The following is a 14318-nucleotide window of genomic DNA, read 5'->3' on the forward strand; positions in this document are numbered from 1 at the left end:
CAGGCTTTGTGAAATACTGCTGTTACGCAGGCTTCCAACCCGGAGTGGGGTTGGTGTTTTTGCTAATAGCCAAGGGTCCGATAATTCATCTGCTTCCAAAAGAATATTAGAATTTTTCTTATAAATCACCCTTTAAAGCACTTTTCACAAATTGCTTCCCTAAAGGACTGTCAAAAAGAAGCTTTTAACATTGTTTAAGAAAGTAGATGGTGGGTAACAATAGCAACAAAACTGAACTGTAGGATTTGGAGCACTTCCTAACTTTTCCTCTGCTTTTTTAAGCCTGAAATTACAGTTTCCCTCAGTTTCATCCCTTTCCCCCTTCCTTCATCTTTCAAAGCAGTGTGCAGAAGCTCTTAAATGAAACTTTCATCTTAGCAGTGATGAAGAATTTTCTATCTCTGAATAGCAAAATGTTTTTTCTTCAAATATTTGCCTGGATCTGGAGTAGGATCTTCCTGTTTCTGTCCGAGGGTCAGAGTTTAGGGAGCTAGTGATGAGCCAAGGATGCAGACACTCTATCCCTCTACCAAGGCTACCATATTAGCATTTTATATGATTATGGTAGTGTTTCTATAAGAAACTCATCTTGTATCTGAAGGAGTTGATTTTATTTTCTCAATACAGTAAAGCCTATTTGATGTACCTGAAAATCTTGTCATTCAGGATGTGTCCCGTGGAGGACAAAGATTAACCAAGTGCTGCTGGACTGCTTCTTGCGCTGAGTTCCTCCTTTCCAGCAGCTGGTGCTGAATGGGGTTGTGTGGGTAGAGATGAGCTCGAAGGGGAACGTCCTCTATTCTTTCATTGATTGACAGAATTTGCAAAGTAATCCAAAAACCGAATTAACAATTGGAAGGAAAATTGAGGAATGATCAAATTTGCTATTTATTTCTTTCCCTGGAGGCTCTATATGCGTTTTGGGTCAAAAGTCCATGCAACCACAAAGCGGTGTGAACTGCAAGGTAGCCCAGGCTCTGATTTGGCACAGGGAGGTTCCCCAGCCTCTCTGAACGTTTGTTAGTGCCAGTATCTGTTTATTTTGTGCCAAGCGCATTTAGGAACATAATGTCACTTCTGAAATCATTGGATTTGAAAATAAGAGGACACTTAGAGATCTGAAAACGAGTTCTTGGAAAGAAGTAGCTACTCTCCACCTCCACTGCGAAGCCAAATATTTAATTAGGTTTCATTTCACGAGAGGTGGTCCAGTAATTTTAAATGTCTCCAAGTTAGATGTTGAATTGCCAACCTCCTTTGGGAGTCTTCTTTTTTCTTAATGGAAAGCCTGATTTGGGGCTTATCAAAAAAAAAAAAAAAAAAAAAAAATCTGTTTGTGAGACTTGTTTATAGAGAGAATTTTTTGCTGCGGGGTGTCCTGCGGCTGGGGGCAGTCCCAAAGCGCGGCGGCGAAGGTCAGCAGCTTGAAGTGGATTGTGTTAATCGGCAGCGTGCCAGCATGGGAAGCTCAATACTGCCGCTTCCAGAACCCCAAGTCCCTGGATTTTTTCCATATTATTTGTGAAGTATGGCCAACTACTCAGTTTTCCCTGCAGAATGAGCACAAGTATCTGTTTCTTGGGATGAGCAGAGACTATTTCATAAACGTTGCCCTTATCTTCAAGCACATGGCAAGTGCCTCGCCTTGCTTCCATGGGGGCTTAGGTCCACCTAATAAAGAGAAAGTTAAAATGGGGTTTTGCTGAAGGCTTCAGGGAAGCTTGGTTTCAGGCAGTGAAATAAACAGCGTGTGTTCTTCCGCATTTTGAGAAAGTTGAGGTTTGAGAACTAGAACTGAAACTTTAAAATCTTGGGGAAAAATTGGAAAGGGAACGAAGCTGTCACCTCAATGCTAATGGCGAGAGGTCTCTGTCAGTGCTCCGGTGTACTCCTGAGGAAAGAGGTTTGTTAAGGATTACAGTAATTACGGTGCTGGAGAAATCTTACATGAGTGTGTGGGGGGAATCTGGTCAGCAATATACACCTAGATGTTTTTCAGCCAGCCCCTGAAGTCTGCTCCACAGCTACTTCCAGAGTCACATCTTAAGATGTTTCCGAACACAAGGGTCAGGTGTTTATTCCCTCCCTGGGGAACAAAACATCCGTACTGATCAGATCAGAGGTGCTCTCACGCTGCATCCCATCTCTCGACAGCCTCCGGTAATGGATGCGTGGGGCAGAGCGCTGGGAGGGGACACAACTGCACATCTTCAGCCTCTTGTTCGCTGCCTCTACAGCCCCTCCTGCTGCTCCCAACAAATCAGTACTGGTGCCAGCCTGGGCATTAAGACAGTCCCAACGCTGAACTCTTCTTTAGGTCTGAAACTTCAGTTTGTCTGCCTTTTTTTTTTTTTTTCACCTGATCTGTCTCAGCTGTCTGGTGTGTAGCACCATTTTGCCTCTCAGAGCACACTCTAAATTATGCTGTCAGCTTTTTCCCAGGGTGATTTCCTATGGCCCTTCTGTGTGAGTGGCCTTTATGCAGTTTCTGCAGGTCTTCCTCTGTAAGAAATGAGCATATTCCACTGTTCAGATTTCTCTCACTCAGGATCATAAATTTCATCTGTTCATTTTTGAATGGGGCTTTAAAAAGGGTTCTGCAAAGCTGCAGTAGGCTCAGGAGTAGTTTTACTTGGTGGACCTACAGGCAGCTTTATACACATTGGATCAGTCGCACGCAGAGAGAGGCAGCACTTCATCAATTTGTATTGTTCACATTTGGATCTTATCTGAGCAGCTGTAAATGATGGGAACTTAATTTTTGGATCTTTAATTCTGCCAGAAAATCATGCTTTAATTGTAAGACTTGCTAGGAAAAGCTTCCCATTCCTTTTTTCTCTAGAGTTATTTAGATTTTTGGACGACACTGTTTATGGCTCTTCTTCTGGTCTTGGAGTTCATACTAAAAGTGATGTTTTACCCCAAACTGATTTGAAAGCCTGTGTAATATTGGACTTGGACTGGCTCTCGGTAGTACACTCCTAGCTTTTTGGCCTTGCTTTAATTTCAGACTGTTCTTCGCAGTGTAACAATATAGCCTGAGTATCCTGTGATTTCTATAAATCAAGCCAGAAACCCACTTTTCAGTTACTGGAAGTTTTTCTTTTTTTTTTTTTTTTTTTTTTTTTTTGTGAAAATGGGTTTTGCTTGTACTAAACACATGTACCCCGAACTTTAATTAACAATAATACAAATACTCGAGCACGGTATGTGTTAATCAAGCCCCGCTTCTCTAATTGTTAGTCTTGCTTCTGCGACTCTTCATGAAGATGGCTTGTTCTTGGCTTCTCAGGTAAATACCCAAACCTGGCTACTGTTGTTTCCTAAAGAGTCTTTGTTCAGGGTTGCTTTCTTGCTTTGTTTCCTCTGTCACTGTTTATTGCATCTTCCCATGTAGCACGGCAACAGTTCCTTCCATGCAATTCTCTGCATTCTTTTAGACTTACATTTAGCTTTGATTGGGGATAATCTCTAAAATATGAAGAGTTGTTGGTCATAGAGGAAATTCTTTGAGTGAGCAGTAGTGTCTGCATTTTCGGCATCAGTAGTATATAAATTTTCAACTTAGGCACTGAACGGTTCTCATCGGAGAGACCGAGTGTCGTGCCGCTCCCAGTTTTATGGCTGCTGCCTTCGACACTTCAAAGCATTACGAGAATAAAATGCAAATTAGTCACTTCTGGTGCTGTTCTTCTCAGTCCCGTAGTGCATCGTGAGTCACGTTATTTCAGCTTTCTTACTGAAAAGGGTAAGAGAACGAATAGGGCAACAATAAACATAATGGTGAAGTAGGACAGCAAGTCACAGGATGCAGCAGGGAAGGGTTTGCAGCTCTTGGCCTTGTCTCTTCTAACAGCCGTGCCAGTTCATGTTCAAGATGTTAGTACGTACATTTTATGTCCTGCTGCTTGCTTCCAAAGAAAGGTTTACTGGCTCAGGTGCCAGTGGGCATTGATGTCTTCGTGCCTGTGTAATTAACTGTGCCGTGCCTGCAGCCAGGCTCTTCAGCTCCTCTGCTGAGATGGCAGCTCCATGGAGCTCTCTGACCGCATCACCTGGTTCATCGCCTCGGCTCTGTGCAGCTCTCAGGAGGAGCTCTGTGAAGGGGATGGGTACAGGGCGAGTACTTTGGCTGCCTTGTTGCTTTGGCAGGGGGATGTCATTGGTGCTGATCCAGCTCCTGGGCTGCTTCAGGTTTTTTTTTTATCTGTCTCTGCAGCTCCGTGCCCACCACTGGCACTCTGCTTCTTACCAGGGGTTTTTGGAAGTGATTACACATACAAGGAAGATGGTGATGGTGTTTACTCGCAGGGTTTTTATCCCTCCACAAACTGTTGCGGAAGGAGGCTTTGCTATTGACACGCTTTGTTACTGTGAGGCAGTCATCCCGCTGCGGTCAGAAACCTCGTGCTTAGGCTGCTGTGGTAAGGACAGGACAGCCACTGCCCTGCAGACTGCTCTGGAAGACCAGCTTAAGCCTTCTTGGGAGTCTGCATCACGTAGTCCCTCTTCTTATGGCTGTTACAGAGGCAGAGAAGTTCTTTGGCCTTCCCTGTCTCACAGCAGCTTGGAAACCCAACAGTGAAGTCTAGATTCTCCCTGGGATCTTGAGGAATCAGTACTCTTCTTCAGAAATTTTGTGCTTTTTCTTTCCTAATGGTTGGAGCATCTTCAGAGGATCCAGAAGGGGAAACACCTCAAAGATGCAAGGAGCCTGGTGCCACAGCCAATCCTTCCTTTTCTTTGCCTGCCAAACACTCTTAACTTCATAAGGAATGAAATAGTAAGGCCTCTTCGCCCTGGTGACATGAGATCATCCCTTAAATGCTGTGAAGAACAAGAGTTTTGGGACTAACTGCACTTGTAAATGCCTCATGCCTGAGGAGAATCTGTTTATAGCACAAATGTGTGGGTTCCTCTTTCTGTCCCTTGTATTTTGAAAGCTGTGTTCTGAGGGAACAGCCTCCTTGTGTTTTGGGATAAAGATGAGCCCACTCTGCAGTAACATTCACAAGGATAAAAACCCAAGGAACTGAACACAGTGTACGCTGTAAAATGGGGAAAAAAACCTGCTCTTAGATTATTCTTAACACCCAGGGTACAGGAAATATTCCAACTGTTAGTTCAGATGGATTGCATCTCTTACTGTGTGTGCATCCTCGTACCAGCGAATTTACCTTGGCATAGCCCGGGGTTGGCGATGCCTCCGCGTTTTGGGCTACTCTGCGTGGTTTTCTCTAAATGCCTTTTTTTATCCAGCTACCCATTTTTGCAGCTGCCAAATGGCTCCCCTGCTGGGGCAGATGCTTTGGCTTCACGTTTGTTCTTTATCCCTTGTATGTCCACATTTTGGTGTGGGTGTACAGTGCCTGTTGGCTACTCCGCTGAGCGTCTGAAGCGAGAGCAGCTTCTGTGCCTGTGAGCTGCGGGGCTGTGCTCTGCCCCATCCTCCTCCTAGCTGGGAAACCCACGGTTAGAGGCTGTGAACTTGGAGGCTTTGAGGATCTGTAGGAAATGCAGCTTCTGTTAGTGCTCGGTTTGGTACCCGAAGTGTGCAAATAAACTGCCTCTTCCATCGACTCCACGCCGCTTATAGCAGCCCATAAAAGCAGCGCGTTCCTCCTCTCCCTTGTCCACGCACGCGTACCTACTCGCTGTGTACAGAGCGTATTAAGATATCTCCTGGAAGGAGGTTGCAGATGAAAACTTTTACTAACTGTGCTATTCAGTAACAACCAGAAATTTCCTATAGCGAGCAGCTTTTATGTGGTTGCCAGTATTGTATTAAACATGTTCCTTTTTAGAGGGTCCTCCAGGCTGCCCACCCACTCAGCCGTATTTAGTCATCTAAAATAATGTTATTTCTCTATACGTACACATCTGTTTTCACTCTATTGCCAATTTAAATGCTGCTGTATATTCTCTGTGTATTGTGGCTACTTTCCCAGCACATTGAAAATTTACGCAGTGTAAGGGGATTTTACAAGTTCTCAAAAAACATCAAGTATTTTCCCACAGTAGCCACACTATATAATGTCCAAATGAAATGACATCTACTCGCAGAATTAAAATGTGCACCTGCATATGACTTACTGCTTTACAGTGCCTTCACATACATGTAAATAATACCTCAGTTTCTTTTATTCGAGGCCAGCATTTTCTTAGGGTAAGCTGATTATGGAGCTTCCTATAGTGCGCTCCTAAGAGCTAAGCCAGCTAGTGTCCTGAAATGTTTGGTCAGCATACTTCTACTGACTGCTGTTCTCTTTAAAAACCTCTAAATAATAAAAAAAAAAAAAAAGAATACTGATTTGTGGCATTCTTAATGTATTCTGTAGCTATGGGTAATTGCTGTCACAGGACCCTGAGGCGTGAAGGCGCTCGGATGGTGTTTGGGCGCTCGGCAGCTGGAGTAATCCAGCGCCTGGTATGTAAAAGTGCGAATTGCAGCCCTTCCAAGAATGGGGCTTTGGGGAAACTCTCCCTCAGACAACTTCTCAGAACTGAGTGTCGGAACGTAGATGGTTTCTGAAGCTGTTTAAATTGGCTGACTTGCATCTGTGATGCTCTGTCTCCGGTGTCTTCGGTGTTAGCATTGCATTTGTAAATACCTCGCCTTCAGGTCTCTAATTATATTGGTTTGTGCTGTTGCTGTCTTAAATTCGCTGCTGTTTCCAAGGGTAGGCTGTCAGCTCTGTAACAGCAAAGGAGTTAATGAGCTGCAGCTCTGCCCTCCGAGCACAGATGACAAATCTGCAGATAAAACTTGAGGCCTTCCTCCTTGGACCCTTCATCCCACGCCGAGCGAGCAGCACAACCGGCAGTCTGCTGCCTTCAGAGCAGAAGTCCGGGGCTGAGCCAGTGCAGTGCCAGGTCTGAAGAGCTTAAGCCCAGTTCAGTCTGATGACCAGCTGGCCACTAAAAGCTGATCCCAAACAGAGAAATGACTTTCTATCTTAATTAGTTTCCCCACCAAATTGGAAAAGAATGAGAAGGGATGAATAACTTGTCAGCATGCTCTTCCAGAAGTCTCTTAGTTCTTATAATGTAGACAAATTCCCTTGGCACATCAGGTTTGTGTTATGATTGTGTATAATTGTCTCCAAGTTGCACAAAGGGAGATAATTGAAGGAGCAAACACATGGAAAACAGTGATAGGCTGTTTTCCCCTCAAACAGGCATGTTTTCCTAGAACTGGGAGGTCACACTTGCACTGTACTTTTGCCTTTAATTATCTTTTTAGTTGTTTTCCAATCCTGGAGAGGAGAGAGTGAACTGCATGGAACAGCAGAGGTGCCTGGCATTGCTTTTATAGTTAGGATTTGATTGTAAATTTGCTTTTCCAAACAAACTGACAGTTGAGCAGCTTCACCCCGGGTTTCTGTGCAGTACTGGGGTGGCACCAGGGAAACAGTCAAATCCGTGGTGTGTTCGGGTGCCTGTACTGGAAGGTGGGAGGCATCCCAGCCACGCTGCGTACTGCGGGTGTTGTCCCAGTGTTCTTTGCATTGATTCTCTTACAGTGCTCGTTTCAGGCTTTCTAACCAAAATCCCATGTTTCTTAAAATCCCACATTTGTTTGAAACCAACATTGGTCTTCACACAAGTAGTACAGCAGAAGAAAAGGTGGAAATATTCTGGTTCTGCTATGAAATAGTTTGTCTCCTCTGAAGGTGTCAGGTCTCTTACCTTAAAAATGTATTTCAGAATAAAAATGTTGAGAATTACACGTAGATTTTAAGTTGGGGGGGATTTAAAAAAAACAAAAACAAGACACCTTTAGCTATTCTTCAGATGGTTTAATTTTTATAGCCCCAGTTAGTTTTATTTTTTTTCAGGCTTTAAGGTGCTTAGTAGCAGCTTTCGTGTCTCAAAATCCCTAGGATGCATAAAAACAGCTACCAGGTGAAATGGCTGGGTAGGGGAAGGGATGGGACACTACAAGAACTCTGCAGACAACATCCGTGTGGGCCTCTGTGTTGCTCTGGTGATGCTGAGCATGGTGTCATACACGTTCCCAGTTTGGTCTTTGCTGCTGTCAGATGGTGGTGGTGTCAATACAGGGGGAAACTGAATTCCAAGTAGCTCTTGTCATGAGAAAATAAAATTGTAATTCATTGTTTTGTGTATTTTTGTGGGTGGAGGGAAGGAAACATTTAAGTCTTTAGGCTTTAAATTTAAGGGTGGGCTTTGTAACAGTGGGAAGCATTGCTGGGCGTTTTGGAGTGATCGTGCTCAAGCACGCAGCCTCGTGCCTAACTCCTGCTCATCTCCCCTCTTGTCAGACTATAGAATCGAACTGGCGATGTGGGCGACATAATCTGCAAAGGATTCAGTGCCGCTCCGAAAACAGCAAAGGTGTCTACTGTTTACAGTACGATGATGAAAAGATAATCAGTGGCCTACGAGATAACTCCATTAAGGTAAACACTGGGTAAATCTGCTTTGGAGGGACAGCTGTTGGCGTTTCCTTGATGTCTCTCGTCTCTTCTTGGGGTAGCGTTTATCTGTGCAGGGTTTATGAGATGGGATGTCCTCTGTAGCCCTGCAAAGTTTTCACCTGCGTTTTGCTCTAGGAACTTTGCAGACTGCCACTCAGGAAATCAACACTGGTGGCTACAAAGAAATGCATGCACTGACTCTGAACAAGCAGAGAAACGCTTGTTCAGGATGTGATATCAGAGTTCACGTACACAAATGAAGGCGGTGTACTGCCTACTGTCCTTAGCCGTGTCTTTCTTCCTTGCTAATACGTAGCTTTCATGCAAATAGGCTGCTTTCATGCTAATATTCCCTGAGTGCCATGGCATTTCTTTTTGCAAACCAGGCTTTTATCTTTTCATTATCATTGTTTATCTCACTGTTCTGTCAAAAACTTGCGTCAAAGAGACTTCAAGTTAAAAGGGAGGACAGGACAGACCCTCTATTTGGACAGGCACTCTCTGGTTTTCTTCCTCCCTTTTCAGCAGCAGCAGTGCTTAAATTTCCTGAATCCATGTTCTGGATCTTGATAAGTCATTTATACTTCTTATCTTCCACAGATTTGGGACAAGACAAGCTTGGAATGTTTGAAAGTATTAACAGGACATACTGGCTCAGTTCTTTGTCTGCAGTATGATGAAAGAGTCATTGTAACTGGATCTTCAGATTCTACAGTCAGGTGAGTGTTACGTTTTTGAAAAAAAAAAAATAAATAAAAATTGAGTATTAGGACTGGAAACACTTGAAATAATCTCCAAATGTCAGAATCCCTAATATAAATATGATACAATTATCCCCAAAATAAGTAATTTGCACTTTGCAAAGCATCACATTCAGCACTTTTTTTTTCCAAATTTGTCTCGTGCTTTTTAGTGTTATGCATTTTGAAAGACTGACCTGTAGGACTCAATGTGAAGTGGAATGGCTGATGGGCCAACTATGTGGTGATTCCTCCTTTAGGGTTTCTCATGTCACCTGACATAGCTTAGTTATGACTTAATGGAAGGAAACTTGGTGTATATGGAGTGCTCATCTGACTGTGATTTTGATGGGTTTAAATTCTTGCAATGAATTCACTGGTCAGATGATGTCCAATACACATATGCTCAGGTACAGTTCATTGGAAGAACATTGTGTCTTTCTTGGTGTCTTGTATCAGTGTTACCAGTGGCAATCTATAAAACTTAAGAACTGATGGTAGCAGCCTTCAGTTACTGTAAAATCAGTAGTGATTTTTGCTTGATGTAAGCTAGTAGGTAGCCCTGGAGGGTGCTACCTTCCAGTTGCTACTGGTAAGTGCTAACTGGATGAATGGCATAAAACTGAAAAAAACACATTGGGTAGTATTTCTTCTGTTTTTTTTTTGTTTGTTTGTTTGTTTTTTTTAATAATTTATAGATCATATATGTTCTAATCATACTAGAAGGAGGTGTAGAGTTGTCCTTATTGTTATGCAGCCCTTCCTCTTACCAGTGGTCCCAGCTTAGGCTTTTCCTGGCTTAACTGCTCACTGCTGTTAATTATCGCTTGTGACTCTTAAGAAGTGAACTCAGATACTTCCCCAGTTCCTGTCTTCCTGCCCTTCCAAAGAGGAGTTAAGTAGCCGGAGAGCTCCATGTTAGAGATGGTTGCAGAGCTTTGTGTTTGCACTACATACTGCACGTAGTCACCTTCCTCCATTTGGCATAAAATTCTTTTGTTTTACAGAGTTTGGGATGTAAATACAGGTGAAGTTCTGAACACGCTGATTCATCACAATGAAGCAGTGCTTCATTTGAGGTTCAGTAACGGCTTAATGGTGACGTGCTCGAAGGACAGATCCATTGCTGTCTGGGATATGGCATCGCCTACTGACATCACCCTGCGCCGTGTCTTAGTTGGCCATCGTGCTGCTGTTAACGTGGTAGACTTTGACGACAAGTACATTGTGTCAGCGTCAGGTGACAGGACCATTAAAGTAAGTTGGCAGAGCTCTCATCTAGGTCTGAATGTCTACCAAGCCAGAAAAGCTTGAGTGTTGCAATCTAAACCCGAATAGCTGAGGTTTTCATAAAGTTCTGTGCCTTTTACTTTACCGTTCAGCTAGCTGCTTCCTTGTACTAGCTGCTAATGTCTGTATGCACATAACTAGGCTCGTAACATTTTTGTGGCTTCTGTTGTACAATTGCAAGAAAGTAAAGCCTGCTCACTGTTTGAACTCCAGTCTTTAGATCGGTTTGTTTGTTAAATGTGGCACATTTTGTGCCTTTTTCCAAACAGTATTTTTTATTTCAATTGGCAGTCCTGTTCCAGACGTGAAATTTATCAGCAGTTGCCTTTCCACACCACACCTTCCCAGCAGCTAAACCAAATTTTGCCATGTTTGAAGAATTAAAGTGCTGTATTTGAAGACTCTTACATACCAGAAGATTTGAGTTACCCGAAGTGTATTAATATAATCAAGGCGTTTCCCCATTCCCTCTCTAGAACCAGAGCTACCCTAGATTGTGCCAAAAAGCTCTTGGCAGTTTCATGCCCAAATATCTGCCAAAGATCCTGCTGCACTCTGTTGGAAAATGAGCCACTTTATTTACATGGATACTTTAGATTAGAACTTCAATTACATTTCACCAGCAACGGGCAAAGTTGGTCAAATAATTTAATCTTAAAGAAGCAGCAGCCACCAAACTTTTACAGGCTACAGCTTTGGTCTTCTCTTAGAAGTAGATTGCTAGAAATTTCTTAGGTAAAAAATAGGGGTTATTTTTGTGTATGGATGGGGTAACTTCCACTTGTAGAAATGATTGCTAACTTACCAAGTGATTCAAGTGTCAAGTTCTCGAAATTGTTGGAGCAATATCTACCATTTCAGAATGTTTTGTTTATCACCCTCCCTCTGTTTCCCCTAACACCCCCCAATCTTTCTCATTGACTTGATGTGCAGTAGGACAGCAGTGCTGCTGGCTCTTGTCATTGCTAGGCCCCATAGTGCCAGTCTTCCTTTAACACCCCATAAGCAAGTTTTCATTCTACTGTCCAGCAAAGGTCAGCCTCAAACTTCTGAGTTCGTAACGGCTTCTGTTGAAAGCAAAAAGCCTTTCTTTGAGCATAATTCTCAGAGGAATGTTTGTCTCACATTTCACAGGTCTGGAGCACAAGTACGTGTGAGTTTGTTCGTACTCTAAATGGGCACAAGCGTGGCATTGCATGCCTGCAGTACAGGGATCGACTAGTTGTCAGTGGATCTTCTGACAATACCATTAGGTAGGTGCCAACAAGCTGTTCTCCATGTGTAACAGAGCATGTTTGTACGTGATAACAGGATTCCTCACCACCACCACCTTTGCTGCTGCCCTACCTGTGCAAAAGCATCTTTGGTAGGGCTGGCCGTTAGGGCAGATGATGTGTAACTGATACTTAATTCAGTGAGAGAGTAAACGTATCACATCCTCACGAAAAAGTGAGACCATGAGGTTCAGACAAAGGTAAGCAAAACTGTCTATTCCTGTAGTTCGTCATCTTGTTTCCTGATTGGAGAGATGAGCAAGATATTGGTCACTGGTTCTCTTAGTTACTTTCGGAACCTCTAGTAACCAGTGATTTATGCAGAATAGAAAAAAAGTATTATGATTTCCTAAAATTATTTAGCAAGTATGCAACACTTAGAATAATAGAACCATTAAGGTTGGAGAAGACCTCCAAGATCATCTGGTCCAACTGTCATGTTGTCCCCTCCCCTGCCAATATCACCCACTAAACCATGTCAATATAAAAATTAATTGCATGTAATTTTGAATGAGTAGGTTATTTTTGATACACTCCAGCTGCAACACAAATTTCTCTCTGAATTGCATGAAAGGGACATCTAGTTCTACCAGCTGCCTTTTTTTTTTTTTTTTTCTTTTTTTAGCAAATTATGATATTTTCCCCAGAAAACCATTTGATAGCATGCTTAAATTGCTGCATGTAAGTCCTAAGGAGCGATACTGAACCCGAAGCACTCACTTTTTCTTCTGTTTTCTGAAGGCTATGGGACATTGAATGTGGTGCCTGTTTAAGAGTGTTAGAAGGCCACGAAGAACTGGTTCGATGCATCAGGTTCGACAACAAGAGAATTGTTAGTGGAGCCTATGATGGGTACGTTTTTGAAAGCAATTTCAAAAGGTTTTGCTTTAACAAAGCATCTTGTGAAAGCCTCCGGGTCTTGTGTGCAAAATAAGGGTTCTCTTCTGACTTGAGTGATGGATCAATATTTAACTGAGTGGCTTCACCTCAAGCATTTCAGCACAGCAGGCTGCAGTTTTAAGTAGACAAACTGCTTTTCTGGCACTCTTCAGTACACACCAAAATTGTTTTATCACTCAAGTTTGACTTTTCACAGAAAACAAACTTTTATTTGGCCGAAGTGACCACTAGTCTAAAAAAGTATGCATTCTTTTGTCTCTTCTCTCAGGAATTGCTCCTTGCCAGGTCCATGCACTCAGAGTACTTTAGGTGTTCTTTTTTTTCTTCTTTCTGTTAGTTTATTTTAAGACAAAATCTTTATTGAAGGAGTAAACATACCTTGTAGGGCTCTCAGAACTCTTCAGTTGCTCTTTCTGGTAAGTTGAAGGTAGGAGTCCCCACCATGAGCACTTCTTGCAAGACAGAAGTGTTTTCACTGCTGATTAGATTCAGGCCAACTTACATCTGTGTCCAAATTCTCCAGTTCTTTCTCTGTCCAATTTGTACTTCAAGTGAACAGTACAGCTGTTAAAAACAATTCTTGAACTGTTTGTCTCTAGCGTTTTATTTGTGTTTGTTGTGCCACTGGGGTTGGCAGTCTCAGCCTAATTCCTGTTGGATCTTTGCAATTCATCAGTAGTGCTGTCGGCTTTTGACTTGCTCTGCAGTTCTGAAATGGGTTGTGTATATAAAAATAGTTAATTTGTCTTTAATGTAAACAACCCACTTGGTCCATCACAAAGGCATCGTTGTATTTGCTGCTAAAAAGTACAAACCTATTTGTGTTTTGTGAGATTCAGCAGTAGTATTTAATAAATGAGAACATTTTGCTTGATGTTGATAAATTAGCTGAAGGGAAAATCTGGAGTTCTTATCATTGCTTTTAGATGTTTTTTCTATGTTTATACTTGAAAACATGATTATAACCTTCTTATTTTACTTTATAGCAAAATTAAAGTTTGGGACTTGCAAGCTGCTCTTGACCCTCGTGCCCCAGCAAGTACATTATGCTTGCGTACATTAGTGGTATGTAAAATTAATTAATTTGGAGTTATCTGAAATCTCTTATTTGAGAGTGAGAGGTGTGTTATTCCCTTGTAGTGGGATAGGTGAGAAACTCAGGGTGTTCTCTGTAAAGCCTAGTCTGTTTCTTATGCTAAGAATAAAGAAAAATGTATTTATCACGATATTCTGAATTACTTGGATCAAAGCTTAAATGAAAAAGTTAAGGTTTTCTAGTTTTACTTTCTCAAATACTCCAAAAATAAATCATCCTGACAGTGTGTCAGATCATTCTAGTTATTGGTGTGGTTCCCTAATGTCATTGTAATGGTGGCTTTGAATTTCCCCTTATTAAGGGAGAGGGTGGGGGGAGGAATTCTGTGAGCCTTTCCCAAACAGCTTGGAAGGAAGAGATGTGTTAAGAGAAAGGGGGATGAGTTGAAAGGCTTGCCACAGGAACTGTAATCGTATCAGGGGACTACCAGAGTTAAGGCTGTTGCTTAAGCTGTATTTTTCCTTTTAATAAAGGTTTTGATTTACGATAGACTTAAATATAGATATTGGGGTAGTGACTTAGTTGTTCTTTTCACTGAAATGTGCATGAAATTTTACTTCAGGAGTCAGTTTGACAT

General features: G+C 42.3%; 1 protein-coding gene across 3 annotated transcripts in view; it reads left to right on the forward strand.

The window, feature by feature from the left end:
* FBXW11 (F-box and WD repeat domain containing 11) overlaps positions 1–14318 on the forward strand; it is a 76091-nt gene that overhangs the window by 52179 nt on the left and 9594 nt on the right. For all 3 annotated transcript variants that reach the window (XM_084535463.1, XM_084535462.1, XM_084535461.1), the window contains 6 exons: positions 8286–8423; positions 9042–9160; positions 10189–10438; positions 11606–11724; positions 12487–12597; positions 13632–13710. In XM_084535463.1, the coding sequence (XP_084391589.1) occupies positions 8286–8423; positions 9042–9160; positions 10189–10438; positions 11606–11724; positions 12487–12597; positions 13632–13710 (816 nt within the window). The remainder of the gene's footprint in view (positions 1–8285; positions 8424–9041; positions 9161–10188; positions 10439–11605; positions 11725–12486; positions 12598–13631; positions 13711–14318) is intronic.

The sequence above is a fragment of the Aythya ferina genome (assembly GCF_964211825.1).
Source record: "Aythya ferina genome assembly, chromosome: 14".
Classification (NCBI taxonomy): Eukaryota; Metazoa; Chordata; class Aves; order Anseriformes; family Anatidae; genus Aythya; species Aythya ferina.